Source organism: Lutra lutra, chromosome 5 (assembly GCF_902655055.1).
Source record: "Lutra lutra chromosome 5, mLutLut1.2, whole genome shotgun sequence".
In the NCBI taxonomy this organism is placed as follows: Eukaryota; Metazoa; Chordata; class Mammalia; order Carnivora; family Mustelidae; genus Lutra; species Lutra lutra.
The window spans coordinates 119,523,261-119,548,025 of NC_062282.1; the positions used below are offsets into that span (position 1 = coordinate 119,523,261).

Genomic DNA, 24,765 nt, shown 5'->3' on the forward strand with positions numbered 1-24,765 from the left:
GAAGTTAAAAGTGCCATGCTAATGCTATATGCAGGTTTCCTCTCCAAATAACTATAGTGCAGAGAGGTGATGAAGCCACCGTGGGAGCTTGGGTGGCACACAATATTCTAGAACGAGGGTTGGCAAGCTCAGGGAACAAATCCAGACCGATGCCTGTTTTAGCACCGCTCACAAGCTAAGAATGGTTTTCACAATTTTAAATGGTTGAAAAAAAATCAGAAGTAGGATATCCTTTGTGACACACAAAATTATGTGTAATTCAAATTTCAGCATGTGTAAATAAACCTTCATTGGAATACAGCTGATGGGAATCAGACATGCTACCTCAAATATGGTACTCAACATACTGACTATTTGAGGCCGAGGGAGTATGAGAAAATAGCAGAAGCAGAAAGGTCACTCTGACTTTCTCCCTGCTCTTTGCTCCTGAAACAGCTCATAAAATCTACATGTGACAGGTGCCCTCTCTATGAGGATAGGAGCATCCTTATCTCCCAAGTCCAAGGACACTATGAAGGATCCTAACAAGTAGGCCTTACTAAGCTTCCCCCAACTTATTACATTTACTTTATACTCTTTGACCTATCATGTTTCTCCATGACTGTCTGCTCTTCCTTAAACAAACCTGACATAAAAATACTCCAATTAAATTGTTTCTTTGGGTCTTCATGTCCTTATGAACGCTCCTGTGTCATGTAAAACTTGAATTAAATAAATTTCTACGATTTTTCTCCCGTTAATGTGTGTTTGTCAGTTAAATTTTTAAACACAATCAGGAACCCTAAGACGGCTGACGAAAACTAGTTCCTCCCCTACAAAGCCAAGCTCCTTCGCTTACGGTGGCCTGTAACCTTTTGTATGCCCCAGTGATAGCGTTTGGTAGTTGTGACAGAGATACCACAGTCTACAAAGCCTAAAATATTTACTATCTGGCCCTTGGTAAAAAGGTTTGCTGGCTCCTATTCCAGAATATTGGAAGAAACTGTACATATATTCCAAATATCTAATACTGAAAAACATCCTCTAACTACTCCCAAAAAACCTGTAAGTAGAGTCTGTGTCCACTCCTCAGGGCAGCCTCTGCCTATCACCCAATCTGTCAGTCTTTCCTCAGTCACTCTGTTTTAGAAAAGCACTCCATGGTACTTATTAGCAGCTGAACTTAACCTAATTTTTTCTATTTCTTTACTTTATAAGGTCTGCCCTCTCCAATTTTCCCCCAGCAATTAATTTCCCCAAATACAAACGCAATGTGGCATGTAACACTTACCACTGTATTCTCCAGATAAAGGTGCCTTGTACCTAGTTGAGGCCCATTAAATATTAGTCAAATGGAAAATATACTTATAAAACCAAGTAACCAAACATTTTCAGAAATTAATTCAGAAGAACATTGCTTCTTATTTCTAAGAATGAATACCTTCACAAAGTCTGAGTTTTTTATTTTAGAATTCATTTAAAAACAATAGATACACTGTCACAAAATAATGGCCCTTCTTTCTTCTAACAAGGACCTCTTAAACATCAAGTGGGCAATTTATTCAATTTCTCTGTATCAACGTTTCATCATTTATAAAATGGTCCTAATAATCCAAGGGTCATAAAGGAAATAATACTTTAAATCGCTTTGAGTTGTTGGGGAAAAAGATGCTACATAAATTCATGATAATAGTATCACTTGTAATATAATGCCCAATCATTTTGCACGCTAACACTAGAAGCACATTAACTACTAAAGAAGACACATGTTCCTGTAGTTAAATTAGACATTTTCTAGGTGCCATCAAGAGATAGAATATAAAATATTTCAGCCACTGTCAAGCCAGATTAAATTTGATTCTACGTAGGAGAAGCATTACAGCAAAATTCATGCTATCAGTCTCCCAAGCTGCATGTGAAGGTTCTCAAAGAGTGTTGTAATATTTAGAACCTGGGAATATTTATTTGGCCCAGTTCTCATCTTCATACACTAGCATCTTGACAGCTGCTCGGGCAATACCTTCTCAGACACACTGGTGTCAAAAGAGAAGCCCCATTTCCTAGAAGGTGTTTAAATGTACACTTAGACAGAGGGCAGAGTTACTGACAAGCGGAGGGAGAGACCATTGAATTGGGCCACAGGAGGAGTGATGGGAGAAGAAAAATACATCAGGTATATTCTTCCAGGCATCCAGTATAAGAGAAGGAAAGAACTGAATACAAATTAAGTACTTACTAAGTGCCAAACAATGGCACTTTATAAATATTTACTGTCCTAAGCCTCAAAATGAACGTATAAGGTCAATATTAGCACTCCATTTAAAAATGAATGAAACATTGCATCTCCACTTCTTCATATCAGGGGCTTGGGGGGTAGGAAAAGAAAAAATGAAAGAAGGTAGGATTGGGAGGGAGACAAACCATAAAAGACTCAATATCAAAAAACAGACTGAGGGTTGCTGGGGGGAGGGGGGACGGGAGAGGGTGGTGGGTATATGGACATTGGGGAGGGTATGTGCTATGATGAGTGCTGTGAAATGTGTAAACCTGGCGATTCACAGACCTGTAACCCTGGGGATAAAAATACATTTTATGTTTATTTAAAAAAAAAAAAAAGAATGAAACAGAAATGTTTCATGGAAATTTAACTGGCTTCCATTTGTTCATTCAACTGATGCGTTTGAAGCATGTTCTACATGCTTAGTATCAGTTTGAAGTGTGGGGGACTAGACCAAGCCCCGGTATACAATGGTGACCCATCCCTGCCCTTCTGAAACTTGCAGCAGCTGAGACAGACATTAAGTACCCAATTATGTCCATTAACCATTCACTTAAAAACTATAGAAAGTGTTACCAAACGAATTACAGTGGGACCTTACGGAATGACCAAAGGTGACTTCCTAGGAAGTAATATTTGAGCTGAAAGATGATTCGCAGCTGCCAGGAAAATGGAGAGGAAAGAGATTATAGGCACAGAACCCCACAACATTTCAAAGGTTCTGCATCAGAAAAGAACTTGGCATATGGGTCAAGTGAAAGGTCCTTGGTATTAACAGTAGCTGCCTCTTTCCTCAAGACACTTCTGCAGGGACTTTGCTGTTATAAATATACAGATCTAGGATGTACAGCCTAGACCAGAATGTGCATGCTAAGCTGGAGGAAGCAGGAAACAATACGTTGGACATATGAGCCACAGCCAGAGGACGACGGGCATTGCTCATGTCTCAGGGTCCCTACCTGGTAAGTAGGGGGAAGCCACTAAAGGGATTTAGCAGGGGAGTGACAGTATCAGATCTGTATGTGAGTAAGATCAAGCTTTCTGACTGCTGTGAACTTCTTGATAAAAGGGTTTATAAATATTCTTAAGTAAATTCCGTCTCTTCAAAAGTCAGGAATACAATGGCAAGACAGGCCACCTAGTCAAATTCGTTTGCCCTCTATAGCAACAGATACCTTTTTGGATAGCCTTGTCCTCACAACGTGGTCCAGGGATCAGTAGCAACAGGGGCAGCATCACATGGGAGCTTGTGAGAAATGCAGAGTCTCAGGCCCCATCCTAAAACCTACTGAATCAGAATCTGCAGTTTTTGTTTTTTGTTCTGTTTTTTCCTTTGTTTGTTTTGTTTTTAAGATTTTATTTATTTATCTGACGGAGAGAGAGTGCATGCAGGGGGAGCTGCAGGCCGAGGGAGAGGGAGAAGCAGGCTTGCCACTGAGCAGGGAGCCCAATTGCGGGTTCCATCCCAGGACCCCAGGATCATGACCTGAGCCCAAGGCAGGGGCTTAACCAAATGAGCCACCCCAGCGTCCCAGAATCTGCAGGGTTAACAAGCTCCCCAGGTGATGTGTTTGCAGGTTAAAGGCAAGAAGCTTTGCTTTACATAATACTCTACCAGCAGCACACCCTCAAGGAGACTCAGCAGACCCTAGGTGGTAACTGATTCTGGGACTGTAAGAGTTCTTCGTAGCCCATCCATATTCTCAAGCTAGTCAGTCCATCGGCATTCTAGGACAGGATCCATGGTTTGAAAAGACTGGGACAAAAACAAACAAATAAGGTTCTACTGTTCCTAATACGAATAGAGTACAAATCCAGTGAAGAAAAAAAGATTGAACAAATCAGAGTACAGATGTCATCACTAGCAAAAGCAGCTTAGGACATCCATGTTAGATTCACTAAGGGTATCAAGAGGCAGCATATTTTTACTTTTGGTCATCTCCTTCAAGACAGTTAGAAAACATCACTTTGGTTATACTTTTCAAGCAAAACGAAACACACACACACAGTATACAAAAAATACCAATTTTCTGCCATAACAACCCTCTCATTATCCAAAAGATCAGGAAAATATTAACTGTAAAATAACAGAATTTTGAATGGATTCATTTATTTTAAGCCAACCACCCCTTTTTAGTGGTAGCAGCTCTTTTTCTAGAGTTTTGTGTAGGTCTGCTTCTCAAATACCTTCAAGCACTTTGTTACAAGGTTGAAAAGTATGAACAGTACTATCAGAATTATGCACTATACGGGTTTCTGAGAGCTTCCAGGAATTGTGCAGCTCCACAATTTGGGAAACTTCCTCTGGTTCTGCCTAGATGCCGTGTGGCATGGTGGGGAAAGCACAGCCTCCAGAAGCCAGCTGTCTGGATCAAAGCCTGCTTTGCCAGTCTTATGTCACTTGGTCAAGTGACTTCATTTCTCTGCATCTCAGTTTCTTCACCTTTAAAATGGAGGTGAAAGTTGTTCCTACTACACAACACAGAGTTGTCATGAGGATTCAGTGAATAGACACATTTAAAGCACTTAGAAAAGATGTCTGAAACATATTAAATATTATGTATTTGCTTGCTTGTTGTTATATTACAAGTGAAAATTGCCAAAAGCCAAGAAGTTTCATTGGGAATCATTCTTGGGCTAATGGGCAAAGGAAAGAATGTTAGTCACACTTCATTCAAGTGTCACTAACAGGAAAAGGCCACCTGTTAACAAATGGGGAATTGCCAAATATTTGTTCCTTTGATGTTGCATGTAAGAAACTGGTTTGGCCATGAGGTTTTAGTGAAGTAATTACTGAAACCATCATCCTAGTTTTTAAAGTCAATAATCTGAAATAGTATCTTAAAGCTTCAAAATCTTCTGTAAACCTCTGTAATTGACAGTTTTTTCCCCTCAAATTTAAGATGGCCTTTCTTAAAAATAAAACCAACAAACACTACCTTCTAATGGCAACTGACCTGTACCCAAAAAATGTCAGAAACCAACCCCCATGTGAAATCGGTTTATTTTCATCAAGTTTTAGCAGTGGAATCACTCCTTCAAAATGCTACATCTTCTTTTTAAAGGCTTTTTTATTTATTCATTTGAGAGAGACACAGAGAGCGCACACAGGCAGGGGGAAAGGCAGAGGGAAAGGGAGAAGCAGGCTCCCCATTGATAGAGCCAGGAGCCCAATGTGGGGCTCGATCCTAGGACCTGAGCTGAAGGCAGACGCCCAACCATCTGAGCCACCCAGGTGCCCCAAAATGCTACATATTTTTATACAGGAGTAATTATTACCCATGGCAAAAACATGATTTCACTTCCTAGAAGTTTGAAGCCTATGAAGCATATATTGTAAATTAAAATTTAACCATTCCTTTATTAAATTTTGCTATTTTCCCCCCTCAGTGAGGTTGCATCTCATACAACAAGACAATCATTTCATTTGGATCTGCCGATTTAAAAAAAAATAAATAGAAATTCTGATAAATCACTTTCGCACAGCAAAACCAAAAGTTACAGACATAAGAGTGATTAACTGCATGTGTTTTAATCTTTATAATATATGGTTGTCTATCTAAAACATTTTATACCTCACAGAATTTAATAATTGCTCATTAGACAAGGAGAACTATTTTTTTTAATGTATAATGGAAATAAATACTAAAAATCTATTTTTTTTTCCAGAGCCAATTTAACAGTTCAGTTTTATCAATGAGACTAGAAAGGCCCTGTTTATAAAGGAAAACTCTCCCACAGAAAGTTGATAAAACTTAAAACATCTAATTCAACATATCTTATTTCAAAATTTTGCTTTTCTAAATTACCAAATAGTTCTGAAATACTCTGAGACTTCTAATCAAATGAAATGAAAAGTTACACAAAAAATAGTACAATTTATTTTTTATTATGTTCAGTTAGCCAGCATATAGTACATCATAAGATGGATTTATTTTTATATACATAACAATTTCCATCTTAGTCTAGTTAATAAGATTCCCTAAGTATATTGTTTCTAACTTAAAGTGACAAGACTTCCGCTGGAGCTTAGTAAGTCAACCAATTGATTAGTAAATTCTGTCACTTCATTCTTTTTTTTTTTAAAGATTTACTTTTTTATTTATCTGACAAGACAAGAGATCACAAGTAGGCAGAGAGAGAGAAAGAGGAAAGGGAAGCAGGCTCCCTGGGATCATGACCTGAGTGGAAGGCAGAGGCTTAACCCACTGAGGCACCCAGGCGCCCCCTGTCACTTCATTCTTATGGTATTTGCAGTCGCTAACAAAATTCCTTACAAGACCATACCAGAACAGCTATGTAACCTTGATCAAACACCTAACGGCCTTTGAAAAAATGATAGATATTTGAGCAGGTGGGACAAATACCCTTCCACACTCCATAAGAACCACAACTGAAAGTAACGTAATATAGGTAACCTTGGATTACTAAAAGTTTCTCAAAAACCACATTATGTTATACATATCAGAAGGTGGATGTTATATTTTTGGTAAGTAAAGGTGGCATACATTTGTAAGGAAAACATGGTTAGATATTCACAACTACGATTGCTATGTGTGGTTGCCAAATCAGCCTAGTCAAAAGGTTTGGTCGCAATTGATTTTCCAGGCTGCTCTACAAAACTCTATCAGTAGGAGACCATTTCCCTGCTGGGACCATGGCCGTGAGTTTTACCAATGATAGTAGGTAACTCTTCAGCCATGTCAGATACTATCCACGTCAGCCACCTTGCCTGAAAGCCCAGAATACGAAGTTTAAGGAAAGCTTTGTATTTTCTATTCTAACTGAGCATTGCTTGTCCAATGCTGTTAAATACACATGCATTGGGATGTCATGGTTAATTCAACCTTGAGAGTGGGCAGATAACAGTTCTTCCAGACACCTCTAGTCCACCCAACAGTTTAATTTGTCTGAATATTTGTATAGGAAGGGCAGGGGACAGAAAGTTCTGGCTGGGTTCAGAATCCACGTTTACCCACCATTTATCAGCTTTGTGAGTCTCTAGGCAAGTAACATTACCTTAAACTCTAATGTCATTATTTTTAACATGAGGAAAACAATACTAAACACTTTATTAGGTTAGAAGAATCTAATGTTGGGGCGCCTTCGTGGCTCAGTCCATTGAACATCTGACTCTTGATTTTGGCTCAGGTCGTGAACTCAGGGCTGTGAGATCAAGCCCTGGGAGGGACTCTGCACAGGGCATGGAGCCTGTGTGAGAGTCTCTCTCTCCCTTGGCCCCTCTTTCCCCTGCTCATGCTCAGAGGTGCACACATGCATGTTCTCTCTCTCAGAATAAATACATTTTTTTAAAAAGAGAAAAAAAGAATCAAATTTGAAGTGCTTAGTGCAGCGCCTGATGCCTAATAAGCAAACAATGAAAGTTGGCTACTCAAGGAAGTAATTTCCCTTATGCCAGTTTTCTCTTAAGGAGAGTGGCCTTAGAGTCTGAAATTAAAGAAATTGCTTTCAGGTCGACTTTGCGAGATTTGAGGCCCAAACACTACTGTGTGGGGACTAAGGGAATAAAGTCAGATTGAGGATTTGGGAGAGGAGTCAGCTCTGGACTTCTCCTTGGAACACAGTGAGATGAGAAGCTGTAGTGATCTTTGGAACCACAAGATTGGATGAATTTGAGAGCACCTAGGAATAAGCAATATTCTCACAAGGGGCTCAGCAGTAAAGCACCTCCTCTAAGTGGCTTCTGGGTAGCACGCATCAAGGTCAATGGGAGAGAATATGAGGAACTGGCTATGAGCAGATCTGAGAAACCAAAAATTTCCAGAAATGACAGGAGCCATCTGGACAGGGGAATGCTATGAGCCTCATTTGTATACTGACAGGCTGATGGGGCCTGGTGACATTTGCCTCATTTATATGCATATATAATAACACTATAAGGCAGCATATCATAAGGGCAAATAAGCAGCCAAGGTAATGAAGGAGTTCGGGAGAGGAAGAGATCAGTGTGAACCAGAGCATTCAAAGATCTGGAACATCGACTGGTCCTTGGATACTGGTAAAGACTGGGTTGTCTAAGGAGGGTCTTTCAAGTAGGAAAAATGGTTGAGCCAAGGGTGGAGGGAGCATGTGCACAGGACATTGGAGACGATGGCTGAAATGAATATGCTTATGTGTATGTGTGTCTACGTGCACACATGCAAGTGAATAGCGGGGGTTGGGGGCAAGGAAGGTAAGAAAACTAGTTGAGGGTCACATCTGAATGGCAGAAGGATGGAAATTTGGTCCTGCAGGGTACAGAGAGCTAGAAAAAAAAGATTGTGAGGTGGGAAACTGATAGTGAAGCTAGTGATTGATAAAGTTAATCTGGCCTTCCATGTGGTACAGAATAGGAGAAATGTGTAGGGGTGTGTGAAAATGGTTAGAAAACTCTTCATAGATATATCAGGAGAGCAGTGGAATATAATTAGATTGGCATAACTTTTACTTACCGTCCTCTAAAATAGCACTTACTGGGGAAAAAAAAAAAGTCTAATTAAGAGAAACATGGTCTTCTATTACTCTTCAGTTTCCATTCATACTTTTTTTAAAAAAAGATTTTATTTATTTATTTGTTAGAGAGAGAGTGTGAGCACAGGCAGACAGAGTGGTAGGCAGAGGCAGAGGGAGAAGTAGGCTCCCCGCCGAGCAAGGAGCCCAATACGGGACTTGATCCCAGGACGCTGGGATCATGACCTGAGCTGAAGGCAGCCGCTTAACCAACTGAGCCACCCAGGCGTCCCTCCACTCATACTTTTCCCATGATTACTTCTCCATGTCCCAATGGACATGGCTGTAAGCCACAGTTTGCTTGTTTATAAATTAAGTAAGCCCTCTTCATGATCTACTGAAATTTCTAGCATAGTTCTAATGATCTGTCTCTGAATCTCTCTCTCGTAGATCTGGTGGAGACTTCCATTTTGGACATACAACTATGTTTGCATAATTTTCTTCAGTATTTCAAACCCCAGGTATTAATATACTCCTAGGTAATGATAGTTTTGATAGACCAGCACCACGTAAAACATATTATGTTCCCTCATTCGGAGGTCTTGAAAAAGAATCCTTTCAGTAGATGTACAAACTGATCTAGTATTTTCTTTGCTGCAAACCCCACTGACAGTGGATCTAATGAAGCTGGCTTATATCCCTCTGCCAATGTCCAAGTAGGACAAAAAAAAAATTCATTCAACTTGAGCAATGACTGGGTTTTCTGAGGATATTTTCGTAATTACAAATACTCACTTGAGCTCTTCAGCAGGATTCTCAGTAAAAGACCATCGTCATGCAGTAGGGTTTCTAGAAGCAGGTTCCAATTACAACCTGGCTGGGATAAGAGCAGTTTCAATCGACCCTCGGCTGTTAGTTCTCCAGATGATGGAGTCCTTTCAAAATGCAAGATAAAGATAGAGTAATGAAGTTAATTTATCTATGAAATTAATAGCCTTAAACTACAGATGTAATGCTAACTCCTTTAAATGTCAATTCCTCCCAGATTACTCTGAAAATGCTTTCATGCTTGCTTACTTTAGGGTTGCTCTGGGAAGGAATTACATTTAATCTCAACTAGCTAAAAGCAAATTAACGTTTGGTAGCCTGCCAAATTTAAAACTGATACAAAATAACCATGCCTATATTTCACAAGACTGTGTCCGGTTTTGTTTCAAGGAGCAAATTAAAATTATTTATGCATTTATCTTAAATGCATTTATTTGTTCATTTACCAAATACACGAGTACCTACTATGTACTATTAACTCCTTTCATTATTCATGGAAAGAAATTTACGGTGGGTTTCAGACTACTTTGTAATTTGCCATGTATGGTGATGCTGATAAAACTAAAAGAATTCAAAGCTTCTGTCAAGGGTCAACCATAATCTAATTATTTAATACATAAAGCCTTAAATCAACATGCAATTATCAGAACCACTTTAACAGTCACACTGCTACCTACTTGGGTAATCATTTCATCAAAGAGAAATAATTCCAAGGCAAATAAGCTTCTACTTCGGAAATGATCATCAGTGTTGAGTAGAAAATCAAATCAGATCTCCATATTACTACATTAATTTACCAATGAATTGGCAAGAGATAAGAAAATAAAAGTAGAAACTGAAAACTGATAACATTATTTGCTTTTTCCTTTTAAGATCTCAAAGTTTAGATTGGCTAAAGATCACAACATCCAAAATGAGCTTACAACCACCACAACAGAAAAGGCAGGAAATGATGGAACTCAATCTGGTTGCGACCATAAGGGTTGTGGGAATAAGGTGGTGTTGGGAAGGAATGATGTGACTCAAATGGAAAGGTGTGAATGAGAACACCATATGTTTAGGAGAGGAAAGAAGCAGAACAAAGGGTATCGCTGAGAGAGGGGATTTGCAGCATAATTTCCAGATAACATTTATTGAGTGATGAACCATCCAATTACCAGCATAGTCTAGCCAGTGGTTTTCAAAATTTGGGCCCTGGCCCAGCAGCATCAGCATCACTTGAGAGCTTGTTAAAAATGCAAATTCCCAGGTCTCATCCAGAAATCTGTTTGTGTGTGTCTGTGTGTGTTTCAGAAATCTCTGTGTTAATAAGCCCCCTTTAAAAGACTCTGATGCCCACTCAGGTGTGAGAACCACCACGGTGGGCAGTGCTTCTTGGAGCATAGGCAGTAGGGACAGACCTAGCTGGTATCATTTCTCTTCCCTCTGTGCCTCTGTGCCCAGACAGATTCACCTTGTCTGCCACCTACCCATTGAACTCCCTACAATCCTTTACTTATCTTAATCCTACCCATCCTTCAATTTGCAGCAAAAATATCACTTTCCCTGTGTAGCATCACTTAAAATTTCTTTTTTTAAAAAAAGATTTTATTTATTTGTCAGAGAGAGAGAGAGGGGGGAAAAAAAAAACAAGCAGGCAGAGCGGTTGGCAGAGGCAGAGAGAGAAGCAGGCTCCCCGCTGAGCAAGGAGCCCGATGTGGGACTCGATCCCAGGACTCTGGGATCATGACCTGAGCCAAAGGCAGTGGCTTAACCAACTGAGCCACCCAGGCGTCCCCGTCACTAAAAATTTCTCTGCATAGGAGTTTCATTTTGAATTAAAACACGTATCGCAATTATACACATTTTAGCACTTTATTATTCCATCAGTTAAAGCTTTATCTGTCTACTTTAGAGTCAAGCTTTGTCAGGACACTTGTTTTATACCCCAAATCTCCTCCTGGCAAACTAAGCACATTTAAGGGCTCTGTAAATGTTAGCTGATTGACTCATATGATCACAGATGGGTAGGCAAACTCTTAAAAAAAAAAAAAAAAAGAGGATACTTTGTCAAAAGGCTGATTTAAGCAAAAGTGAGAGGATCTGAAGATACAAAGTGAAATTTCAAAGCACCTCCCAGTGTGAGGTAGGCCAGCTCCTTCATTGAGTGGGTGGTGAAGAGAGAAGCAACGAGTTAAAACTTAACTCTCAGGCCAGAGGAATCAAGTCCATCGCTTGAGGAGTTCTGAATGACTTTGGGTACTCCCAGACTAGTCGGCTCTTGCAGACGTTTCCAACACAGTGCCAAAGGAAGGCTCCGCCCTTTGGACCGAAACACTGAGGCAAATCCTCACAACGGCTGTCCCTAATCCCAACCTAAACCCCAAGTGCTGACTTCTAGGAACTTGCTTGGGGTTCAAAAGATGAAAAGCAGCTAGTTGGTAGTAAGTTATATATTAAAAGCAACTTAACTTTTAAACATTTCCTACCTATATATTTTGCTTAAGTCGTGGCTGATTTCAGGATGCATTTAATAAACAGAAAGATCCAGTTCGGTGGAGTGTAGGAAAGAAGGGAGGGGATATTGAGAGACAATCTGAAGGAGGAGACAGGAGCCAGATCGTGGAGGGCCTCATTAGCCAAAGTGGGGATTTGGGATCAGTTGAAGAGTTTAAGGGAGATGGGTTTCCTGATCTGGCTACAGTGTGGAGAGTGGATTGGAGGGGGTGAGTGTATTTGCTCTGCCCTTTAGACATGTAATAAAACAAAATAATCTGAAGGTCATTTCATACCACCACATTTGAATACCTGCTTATAAATAAAACCTCTCATTTTCCAGATGGGAAGCTGTTTGTTGAAATGTACCTCCATTCTTGGATCTTTCAACTTATCACAGATTTTGAAATGTACAGTAGAATGACTCACTATGAGGAAAAATAAAATATTACAAACATTCCTCAATCACTAAGCTCTGAGTAATAAATGCATTGAGGAGTCTGTGTTAGGCATATGGAGAAGCATATGTTCCCTCATCCTTTGAGCTGGTAGAGCTGTGAAAGTGAGATTAGCCTCACAAAAAAATGACAGAAAGGGAAATTTTATACATATATATTTATATATATATGTTTCAAATATGTACATGTTGAATTCCACTATAATACAAAAAAGAGAACAAAAATTTATAAATCCACTGGAACTCATAAAGCTTGTATTGGGAGACAGAATGAATTTATGCCTGGGTTTTATTAGGCTTATACTCTAATAAGTGCTACATTTCTGGGGCATGAATTAGCCTAAAGAATTTTTCAAGTCCTGGGAGTAAGGAGTGATATAATAATAGAGTTCAATCATTACTGGTTATGAAACTAACAAATTATTTTTATAGACTCATCATGCAAAATTTGAGCTGTATTTGGGTGTGTTTATTTTATGGAAGCTTATCAGGTAGTTCACTTGCAATTACTGCAATTTTTTAGTATGAAATCATACTGCAGTAGAAAGTTAAATAAAGAAAACTCTTAGCTCTATCAGTATACACCAACCTGACTTCCAATCATAGCTGTGCATGAGATGTAGGGCAAGAGAAGTCTCTGTAATACGTTCAGGCTGCATGACCATGGGATTTACTGATCCCACCATATTTGTTTCATGCAGATGCTGTCAGACTAGAAAAAAACTCGAATGGGCTCTAAAATGCACAGTTTGAGGATAATACCCAATAATGTTTAGGAACTGTTCTTCAGAATCTAATATTTACTTTGAACTAATAGCCATTATATAGTACTATGCCCCTAACAGATAAACTACATGAGTCTCGGTGTGAAGAGTTAAAGTACCAAGGGGCCCCTCTCACCAGCGCTCCTGATGATCCTTTGGGGGAATGTGTGTTTTCTATTCCCAAACTCCCCATAGGTCATATAGGAGTAGAGGTCCTGGTTTCCACCGTGGGGTGAGTTGGAGTATGCATACCTCTATCAGGGTACCATCAAGAATTCCACTAAACTTCTAATATTACATCTGCCATCTGGTCATTTGTGGATTACGATGCCAGCAGTCTAGCAGGGAAAAAAAGGAGTTACTCTACTGGCAAGAGTAATGAACCCTAATTAACACTGAGGAATTGGGAGTTGCTACTGCATAAAGGGAGCAGGGAAGTGTACATCTGTGACTCAAGGGATTCACCAGGGCACCTCTTGATGCCCTCATGTAATAACCACAAACAGGCTACAGAAGTAACAACATTCTGATAATGGAATGGTAGTCAGGGGTTCAACCCTTCATGGACGAACATCTCAGTGACTCCATTGAGCAAGTAACGTAAATCATCAGATGCGATGGTCAAGGGTAAGGGGAAGATGGAATAAGTGGTAGAGGGATGTAATGATGATTATCCCTTGCAGACTCAGGAATAATTGCATTAGAGGATACTCTAGCTTGTCCCATGAACTCCATGGCAATAATACTTTAAGAGTCGTTTTGACCAGCCATCACCTTGAAGAAGCAATGATAAGACTCAGAGAACTTAACATGGGTAATGAGTGGATTTCAGTAGTGTAAGGGGTACACCAAAGCAGATGTTGTCAATGTCCCCACGTTGTCTTGCCCTTACCAACCACCCAGTTGAGGTGGCCTGAATTCCTCTGCCTTCTGGCAAGACAAGTTGGAACTGCCAGTGAATTCACAGTCCCAGAGCAGCCTTCAACTTCAACTGGTGGAAGTTGCCATGTTAATACCTCCGCATCCTTGCTCCCTTGGTGGGATAACTCTCATATATATGCCTCTCATATATATGCCCAAGAATTTCCCCAGAAGGTTTAAGTTCTGGTTATTCCCTCAGTAGTTGGCTTGATTAAATGAAACTTTATTTGCTGTCTTTCTTCCTTGTCTCACTTACCCACTCTCCTTCCAGTGTTCCTTCTACTTAGAAAAAAAAAACTGCTTTCACTTAAATATTTGTCAGGGTCTGCTTCTTGGGGAGCTCTAAAATAAGACACACATAGAGACACTCAGTCTTTGTTTCATCTCAGTCTTTGTTTCAGGAACACTGAGAAACTAGTCAATGGTCATTTAGCTAATAAATATGGCTACTGGAATTTGAATCCAGGTCTTTCTGACTTTAAAAACTAAGCTTATTCCTCTACTCCATGATGCTTGCCATTGAACCTGGTTGATATTTGGTAGGTAAGTTGTATTTTCCAGCACTGAGTATGTTTGGCTGTGTTCAACCTCCTGACTGAGGATACCATCTTTTTGACCCAAAATCAAGTTTGTGGTCTCAAGGCTGATTCTCAAATTGGAGCCATGTTATTCAAAGGATCTAGGGACTGATTTCAACCAGATGGTTCCTGTCATGGATTACGGGGCCAAATTTATAACAGAGACCATAAGTTACATGATTCAGAGAACAAAGGCAAGGGCACGACTAAAGAGAAACTGAGAGTAAAAGACTTAAAGTGAGAAAAAAGCAGAGGAGAAGCCCTGTGTTGCTGCACTGATCCAAAATTGATCCCTCACAATCTTCCTAGGAAAGTAAGTAAATACAAATAGTTAAAGCAATTTTGTCCTCTTTCTCTAGGAAAATAACTTAAATACTTTTGAGGAGGAAAAAGTAATACCAAATATTTTTCTGCATCACATTAACCAAGAGTGTACAGATTATATGTAGTATAGCACTTTTGAAAATGTTTGTAATATTTATCTCAATAATGGGTGTAGGCAACTCTCTATGATCTTTATAATTACAAGTGATTCAATAAACAGAAATCAGACAAGGTTCACCTGTACACTTGCATAGAGGATTTGCCTTGATTTTTAATAACACTGTGGTCTATCAGATTATAGTAGATTGATACTTTTTTTAAAAAGATTTTATTTATTTATTTGACAGACGGAGATCACAAGTAGGCAGAGAAGCAGGCAGAGAGAAAAGAGGAAGCAGGCTCCCCAATGAGCAGAGGGCCCAATGTGGGGCTTGATCGCAGTACCCTGGGATCACGACCCAAGCTGAAGGAAGAGGCCCCAACCCACTGAGCCACCCAGGCGCCCTGAGATTGATACTCTTAAAGGGTCCCTTTTTTTAGAGTTGGTTGTATCTACACTTTCTGGTGTACAACTTAGGGGGTAGATGCTCAAACTATGAGCAGTGGTGTTATTTCCTAAGTTTAGCAAAATTAAACTTTTACATGGGATGACTCCATTTCCCCCAAATTACCCAAAGATATTGGTACCCAAACTCATGGCCCTAACTCTACACTTTAATGTTACACAGTTTAGCATATCTTATTTCTAAAAATGTATAAAGTCAAATTTTAATTTTTAAAATATTACATATCCACCATCCCTTTCAGACTCCCCCTGAAGTGCTAATCTAGCACCTGAGTCACTGAGATACTGGACTGAGTGATCACTGAGTCATCCCTTTTGAGGAACAGAAGTTAGCTCTCTGGAGTCTTTAACTATTGTTGGTCCCTGTCTACCAGATAATAAACACCTGTTAGAGAGAGTTCAAGACAGGTCTCCCCTGGCATCATGTTTCAGATAAGTGAAACTCAGTGACAAAGTGGTTCAATATTCTATCCACTTTATCACACTTATGGGGAGTCCATTGACTATGTCAGGGTAACTGATAAAATCTGCCACTTTCTGAAACATATAGGTCTTTACTAACACAGCAGTACTGAACGACTGATGTGATGAAACACTTTAGCTCATTTAATTAATCCTCATGACTCTGGTAGGACAGTATCTCAAAAGCTAAGGAAGGAAGATGTTTCAAGACAGAAGTAGTAAAGAATGGTATTGCAAGTTGTGTGCAAGTACATCTGTAAGATTGTATTATATATATACATGTTTTAACTTTTTCACCAAAATATAAACCATTTCATATACAGGGAAACTGAAGTTCATGTAGGTTAACAAACTTTCCAAGTTCACAAAACTACACAAGCCTACAAATCATGACTATGTAATGCGGAAACCCATAGTTTTCTGTTATCTCATTGCTGCCTCCAGTACTATATTCTTTTTTTTTGTATATATAATATCTTTAAACCATAATAGAAAAGGGAAAATATGAATAAATATCTAGTTATATCAAGTATCTAGCTCATCTGACATTTTAACTTTTTTTAAATAACTGATCCACAGACATGTGACTTCCTAAAATTCTCATTTTAAGGTTTGATTTATTTATTTTAGAGGGAGAGAGAGTGGGTGAGCGAGTAGAGGGAGGGGCAGAGGAGCAGGAAGAGGGAGGGAACCTCGAGCAGACTCCATGCCGAGCATGCAGTCAGACACTGGGGCTCAATCTCACCACCCTGAGAGCATGACTTGAGCTGAAACTAAGAGTCAGATGCTTAACCAGCTGAGCCATCGGGTGCCCTCTGAAAATCTTTTCAATAATCCAGCTGCTTGTCCATCCCCACTCTGGAACAACCACTTAAAAGCTTTGGTGTTAGGGCCGCCTGGGTGGCTCAGTGGGTTAAGCCGCTGACTTTGGCTCAGGTCATGATCTCGGAGTCCTGGGATCGAGCCCCGCATCGGGCTCTCTGCTCAGCAGGGAGCCTGCTTCCTCCTCTCTCTGCCTGCCTCTCTGCCTGCTTGTGATCTCTCTGTCAAATAAATAAATAAAATCTTAAAAAAAAAAAAAAAAAAGCTTTGGTGTTAAAAGGCTCTCATTTCTTCTCCCCTGACTGTTGGCTCTGTGTTAAAACTCGGCACCTCATCAGAGTACAAGATCTCTAAGCTCTTCTCCTCAGTCCTGTGGAACAGCCTATCATCAGCAGCTGAGAGACCAAAACTCTTTTTCATCTTCCTCCCCAGATGTTTTATCCTAAGGATACTAGAAGCCACCTTCTCAACAAGACCATGCTTCCTCTGCCTGAGCTTTACCATTCAGATCAAATGTTCGAAAAGAGCCAAATGTACCATTTAATGTGGCAATATCTGAAACAATAGTACAATAATTCATGTACTCCTTCATCCACTCGTTCATTCAACTACTAATTTTTGGCTAACTTGTATGTCCTACGCCATGAATACACAACAGTAAGTAAAAACAGTCACTATTATTACAGAATTTAGTGGAAAATACATATATAGTTTACATGACCATATAACTAAAGATTAAATTACAAACATAAAAACTCACTGAAGGAAAAGCAAAACATGCTATTAGAAGATGCAGTAAGAAGTGAACCCGTTTTTTTGGTTGATGAAAAGCTGCTCTACAGAAGTCACACTGGAGCTGGGATATGAAGAGAAGTTGGCATGAACTAGGTGAAAGAGAATGAAAACATTTTGGGGAAAGGGAAAAGCATGTGCAAAAACCCTGTGGCAGAAAGGAGCATGGCACAGCAAGGAATGCTAAAAAGGCTAATGTGTATGTAGAGCAGACTGACAGAATAGTATGGTATCAAAAGAGGTTGCAGAGGTGGGTAAACCACATCTCTGTAGGTCTTACAGGATGCTGAACATTTTGTTTATATTAAGGGACAAAGGAGAATTCATGGAAGGTTTCTAAGCCATAAACGTGAAATGATAAAATTTAGCTTTTAAAATAGATTTGACTTTGAGAAATCTCTGGCTGCATTTCAGAAAACATTGGGAATGGGAGTCAAAATACATATGGGAAGAAAACTAAGAGGTCATTATAGCGCTGAGGAGAAAGACAATTATTTGGACTAAGGCGAAGGTGGTCCAATGGATAGCAAATTGTAGGGGTTAAAATTAATAAGACTTAACAATGGATTGCATATGGCAGGAGAGAAAGAGGGAGATATTCAGGTTGCCTCCGATGTCTCTGGCTTTTACAACTGCATAGAGGTACCATTAGCCAAACTAGGGAATAATAGAGGAGGATCAGTTTGGAGGGGAGTGTCCTAAGTCCTTTTGGTTGTGTTGAGTTTGAGGTGTCTTTGTGATCTCCAGGTGTAAACCTCAGGAAGGCATTCATGTGTGGTTGGCACCCATGGATATATAGGTCTGCAGTCCCAGGAGAGGTAAAAATTAGAGATTCTAATTTGGGGAGTCATAGGGAGTACATAAAGCCATAGCCAAGTTTCACTTCCCCTGTAAAAATTCTGTGACAGACACTGAAGATGTTCAAGATTTAATAGCCAGGTCTAAGGAGAAGAACAGGCAAAGGAAACAGAGAAACAGCAACAGAAAAGGAAGAAGAAGATTGGGAGACTATGTCAGGAGGGAATTAGGAGTGTGTCTCAAGATGGGGGAAGTAGACAATGGTATTATATACTGTTGTCAAGTACGTCACTAAGACTATATTGCTTACCAGTATGTAACTGTTTGAGGAAAGGGCTTAGTCTCCAACTTCATTGCTTACCTCTTTCCTCACCATTAACACCTAGCATAGTGCCTTACTTAGAGAAAAGAATTTAAATGAGTTCATAGAGAAAATGAGTATACATCTCTTGGTGAACCGGATAAAAGGAAAGACCCACAGAGCATATATAATATAATGTAGCCAATAGTAGCTTAATATATTTGGGGAGGTAAAATGTATATAAATCTAAACAGGATTACATTGAATAAAACTAAGTAGAAACAAAAGCAGAGTAGAAAGAGGTATCTACAGCTCAGAATGGACTGGCCACGAATCAAAACATCATGTTGTCATCATAAAAGAAAATGAGCAGTGTAAAATGAATGGGCTGTTTACTCACACTGATTATGGTACTTGGTTTCAGTGTGCAGTTATGACCTACTTAGGGAAGGAAGATGGGAAAAATATTAGGAAATATTTAAAGAACCACAAGAAGATCAAAGTTTGGAAAATAATAAAAGACCATTATAATGTAACAGTATAATTGACTAAGATAGTATTCTTCCTTGAACATTCATATGAAAGCACAGTATGGTGTCATAGTATTTTTTTTTTAAAGATTTTTTATTTATTTATTTGACAGAGAGAGAGATCACAAGTAGACGGAGAGGTAGGCAGAGAGAGAGAGAGAGGGAAGCAGGCTTCTTGCTGAGCAGAGAGCCCGATGTGGGACTCGATCCCAGGACCCTGAGATCATGACCTGAGCCGAAGGCAGCGGCTTAACCCACTGAGCCACCCAGGCGCCCCCTGATTACCTTTTCTAAATCAACTCACATTGTTAGCCTATACCAGTGCTTGGGATAATGAATACAGTACATTTTACTTACTGCTTTGAAAATACATTTATTTTCCCTAAAGCAAACTCTTCAAAACTCTAGTCCAGTGGTTCTAGGAGAACATGAAAAATTCTTTTTTTTACCAATTTATATTCTTCATAGGCTTTTACTAGCAATCCTACAGACAAATTTATGGGTCATACAACTGTGTATACATTCATGACTCTTAATTTAAGTCTTAAATTCATGTCCTCTTCCTTGCTCTGTTTCTTCCTTCTCACCTACTTTTAATTCATTATCTTAATATTTTTAACACTTGTTAAAGGCCACAGTAAATCCTTTCTAAAACAACACACAGGTGCAAATAAATAAGCAAGTAGGTGAATAAATTACTAAGATCTTTAATAACATTAGATATTTCAGTCATCTCTCCTCTCAACCACACCTTTTCCAAAAGAGAAAAAGCTTTATATATTTTTAGTTTGTCATTATCCAGCCCATGTATTTCTCTGAATAGTTCATTTTAGTTGCTAAAGTGAGGAAGGGAGTTTTGAGGTATAATTTGGGGGTGACGAACACACAGAAACAACAGATATTATGTGAGGGGAAATGGATGGAGAGGTGGGGATTTTTAAGGTCACACAGCAGTGGTCCAGGTGCAATTCACACTGCAATGTTTCACAAATGCACATCAACACCTTGAGTTATCTGAAATTACTTTTACTGCTACCCTGGGTTCCTCTGACTCTACCACTGTTCTGAGAGTGTTAGATCTTAAGTCACATGGATCATGTCTTTCTAAGCATGTTCAATGGACCTGTCAGAGAATAATTACCAGAAAGTACTGCCTTCAGTGGAGGGGAGCTCATCCTATGCCTTCCATGGGGAATTTTGAGAAGCAAAGAAGAGAACCAAAGGTATTTCAGTAGAGAGAAAACTTCATAAATAAAAATCTGAAGCTGAGACTAAAAATAACAATAGTGAGAAGTACAGAGTAACTGTGTCTTAAGAGATAAGAAAGGAGACTAACAATGGGAGTAGAGAACGCTGTTGGGTACTCCAGGTAACAGGCCAGCCAGTGTGGGCCACGCAGAAGCTACACCAAATTCTTGAGCAGTGATATAATTAAAACAGTGTCTGAAACATGTTAAATAATAGTAAAATGGACTAGAGTTGTTGTAATGGGTTGGAGAGAAAGGATGGTTCTAAGAGAACTGTCAAGAAAGAATCAACTGAACATGCTAATACACTAGGAACAGGCAAAGCAGAGATCAACATGGAAACTATCATCAAGATTCTACCTGGAAGTGTTTAAGAAGGATGACACTCTTAATACAAAAGACACTATGCATGGGGGACAAGGGAAGAGTAGAAGGAAGGATCAGCTGAGGACATCATAGTGGATTTCCAGTAACAGTGGGTCATTCAAAAATATGAGCAGCTGGGCATACAATATGGGGGTAAAGGCAAGTGCTCAGAGCTGGAGATGTGAAGCTAGAAATCATCTGCCTAGAGGTTAGAGGGTAAGCCATGTGAACAAAAGAGCGATAAAAAATGGGGTTTCTTTCTGCTTTGAAAAACTTTTAATACTGGTGGTCCCGACTTACGATGGATGGTTCTACTTACGATTTTTCAGCTTTATGATGGTGTGAAAGCGATATGCATTCAGTCGAAACCACACCTCAAATTTTGAGATTTTGACCTTTTCCCAGGCTATGACATGCCGTCCGATACTCTCATGATGGCCGGGTGGTGGCAGTGAGCTACAGCTCTGGCAGCCACAAGAGGATCACAAGGGTAGACAACCCAAACCCTTACAACCACTCTGTACCCATACAATCATTCTGTTATTCACTTCCAGTACAGTAGTCAAGATATTACAGGAGATATGCAGCACTTAATTACAAAATAAGTTTTGTGTTAGATGATTTTCCCCAACTGTAGGCTAATGTGAGTGTTTGGGGTACATTTAAGGTAGGTGAGCTAATAAACTATGTTTGGTAAGTTAGATGCATCAAATGCGTTTTTAACATAATATTTTCAACTTATGATGAGCTTATCAGGACAGAACCCCATCGTGAGTCCAGAAAGGTCTATAAAATTAAATCATTTTCATTATATGAAATTCAGAAAATATGGAAAATAATACATAAAAAAATTAAAATTGCTTGCAATCCTACCATACAAAGATAAAAACAATGAGCTCCCCAGCAGATAGCCTCTCAATTTTGCTTTTTCTATACACACTTTTTTAATGCTATATGTAAAGTAGTATGGCCTAGTTCAACACTTTCAACTGTGTCCCACTTTCTAATAACTGTTCATCCCCTAGGAAACATGGGTCTCACATTTAGCAAGCTTAAGGAATCCACATACTAGATCCCTCCCTTGGAGATATAGACTATAGATTAGTACATAAGCACTAATATATTAGTACAGAAAAAGAGATTTTACATAATAAATAACTGACCATCCTGGATTTTTTTATCCACACCTATTTTTATGCACATGCTAGATTTTTTATGCATACTTTTAACATGTGTTAAAAAAAACACCTGTTTTTATGCACACTCTGAACATATGCTCTCCCACTGACAGGCGAAGGTGTGGTTGTCAGAGGCTAGAAGTTTGGAGGCAGACAAGCCTAGGCTCAGAGTCTGCCACCCAGCAGGGTCCTCTTCAGAAAGTTGCCACTTATGTATCACTTTACTCTCCATGAAAGCAGCACAGAAATAGGTGCCCCACAGGTTGGTTTGATGTTTTAAAGAGATAATGTACATGAAGCACCTAGAATGTGCGGTACACAGTTATCGCTGGAAAAACCGGGCTGGTTTTGATGCTGTCATAATGACTAACGGCAGCTTCCCTTTAACTAAAAATCAAAATTATTTGTCATTAAATTTTTTTCAAAATCGACCCTTTTAATGACTCCACAGTAATGTATCATATGACTATTCCAAAATTGATTTGTCTAATTTTATACTGTGGGACATTTATTTCCATTTTTTCCTCTCACAATGTTTCAATGGCTAGCCTTCCAAACAAAGCTTCATCAGCTGCTCTAATTTCTTATGATCAATTCCTAGAAATGAAATTTCTGGATAAAGAAGAATAAATATTTTTAAGGTTTTTTGACACAGCTTCCTAAACTGTCCTCTGGGAAGCTTGTACCAAGCTTCATTTCTACTATGGGCTGAGTAGTGACTCCCGGGTTTGAATGTTTATGTTAGGATAATGGTGGACATGGATTACTACACAGAAGCAGAAAGAAAGAAAAGCCTTATTACATTTATGCTTGCTTTAAGTATAGGAGAGAAAGACGTTAAACACAAGAAGTGGCTATGTGAAAGATAAACCCATTTCCAGGCTGCCTTTCCAGGTCTCTACATGGACTGAATGAGCTTGAAGGTGGAAATCTTACAGAGCAACGCCTGAATGGGGAATAATCTCAATGGTTATAGTCTATATGAAAGTAGTAACACTGAGGCACCTGGGGCTCATTTGGTTAAGCATCTGCCTTCAGCTCAGGTCATGATCCCAGGGCCCTGGGGTTGAGTCCCGCATTGAGATCCTTGCTCACTTTTTTCCCTCTCACTTTCTATCAAATAAATAAAATCTTGAAAAGAAAAGAAAAAGGAAAGTATTAATACTAATAGATTAAAGAAACTCTGAAAACATGGAGAACAAATAGGTTGAGAAGTTTGGAAACTCTTTAAAATAATACAGATTTTTTGTTTAATTCACACTGCAAAAGATTCAGTTGTTTAATTTCTTATTTTTGTAGTAATGAGTATTAAAAGTCAGCTATTTAATTCTCAATGCCGTGAGTCTATTTACATGCAAGCTACTGGATGCTGAGATGACAGAGTACTGAGGGTATTCTGTTTCTAGGAATCAATCATAAGGAATGCATCAGAGACAGTGAAAATGTTTTATTCGTAAGTGAAGTAACAACAATACACAAAGGTCTTTGAGGGTAGAGTCTATGAGTCACTGATCTCGGATTCCCCATTTCCTATATGGAGACAGTGACTTAATTGGTAACAGGATTTATTTGTTGTGTTTATAGAGATTTTGTGTACAAGGTTTACACAACATCTACTTATAGCCAGGACTCTTGCTCCTCAAGACTGAGAGACAGTTACTCAATTTAGAGAGTGAAATCACTGATGGTGTACTTCCAAGATGAATCAAGAATGTACAGGAATTAACAGGATCTCCTTCAGCGATACATGATATATTTATTCACAGATACCAAGGAAAGGTACTTTCCAGTGATATATTCAGCAAAGAATCAAACTGACATTCTATATAATGCCACAAAATGTCATCAGATTATTCTGCAAGTATATTTCATGCTTTAAATGATTTTTTAATGCTTAAATGCTGTTAATTAAATAATAAAAGTGAAAGATCCTATTCATAATTTTTTAAAGTTTCTTCTCTCTCAACTTTTTCCTAAGGCTCTAGTTTGTTACATGAATTATCCAGTTTTGCTGTCTTTGTTTTATTTTTTTCAATAATTAGTTGGAGAACTGTCAAATCCCCAGTCATAGATCAAGAAAGATGAATTTTAAAATGGCTAACCAATTAGCTAAAATAGAACTAAATTCCAAAAATTCATATTTTTCCATTACAACAGTAAAGCTGTAAGTTAGCAGGATGATTATGAAGCTTGTATATTGGATCCTTGGGCTAATAAAAAGAGAAGTAATACTTTTTACTTACCTGCATACTATAAAAATTGTAAGCTCTTTCTCTGAGATGCATTTACCTCCATGGATAAAAGTTTCCATTAAACTTTAAAGGGATCATAGAATTATACATAGTGTAGTATTTAGAGGTTCTCACCTGAGTAAAGAAGGGTAGAAATGTGATATGCAAGAAAACCAATGCAGTGGTTGCTTGAAAAATGGTTTTATGGAATCTGAAGCAGAATCATCTATGCCATGCTGAAAAGTCCTGGAGAAATAAAATAATTATTTCAGAATACATAGGAAACATTAACCATGAAGACCAGAAAAACTTTTTATTTTCACTCAGTATTTGAAGTTAATGATTTTTCTTTTCTTTTCTTTTCTTTTTTTTTTTTTTTTGAGAGAGAGAGTACATGTGATTGGGAGGTAGGGGCAGAG

General features: G+C 38.9%; 1 protein-coding gene across 4 annotated transcripts in view; it reads right to left on the reverse strand.

The window, feature by feature from the left end:
• The window catches only part of KIAA0825 (KIAA0825 ortholog), a 407,438-nt gene that overhangs the window by 228,803 nt on the left and 153,870 nt on the right, over positions 1–24,765 (reverse strand). For 3 of the 4 annotated variants that reach the window (XM_047731565.1, XM_047731566.1, XM_047731567.1), the window contains 2 exons: positions 24,482–24,592; positions 9,503–9,642 (listed from right to left, as the gene is read on the reverse strand). In XM_047731565.1, coding sequence (XP_047587521.1) covers positions 9,503–9,642; positions 24,482–24,592 — 251 coding nt within the window. Of the gene's footprint in view, positions 1–3,909; positions 4,014–9,502; positions 9,643–24,481; positions 24,593–24,765 lie in introns of those variants that run through there. The other variant, XM_047731568.1, reaches the window with a different exon arrangement.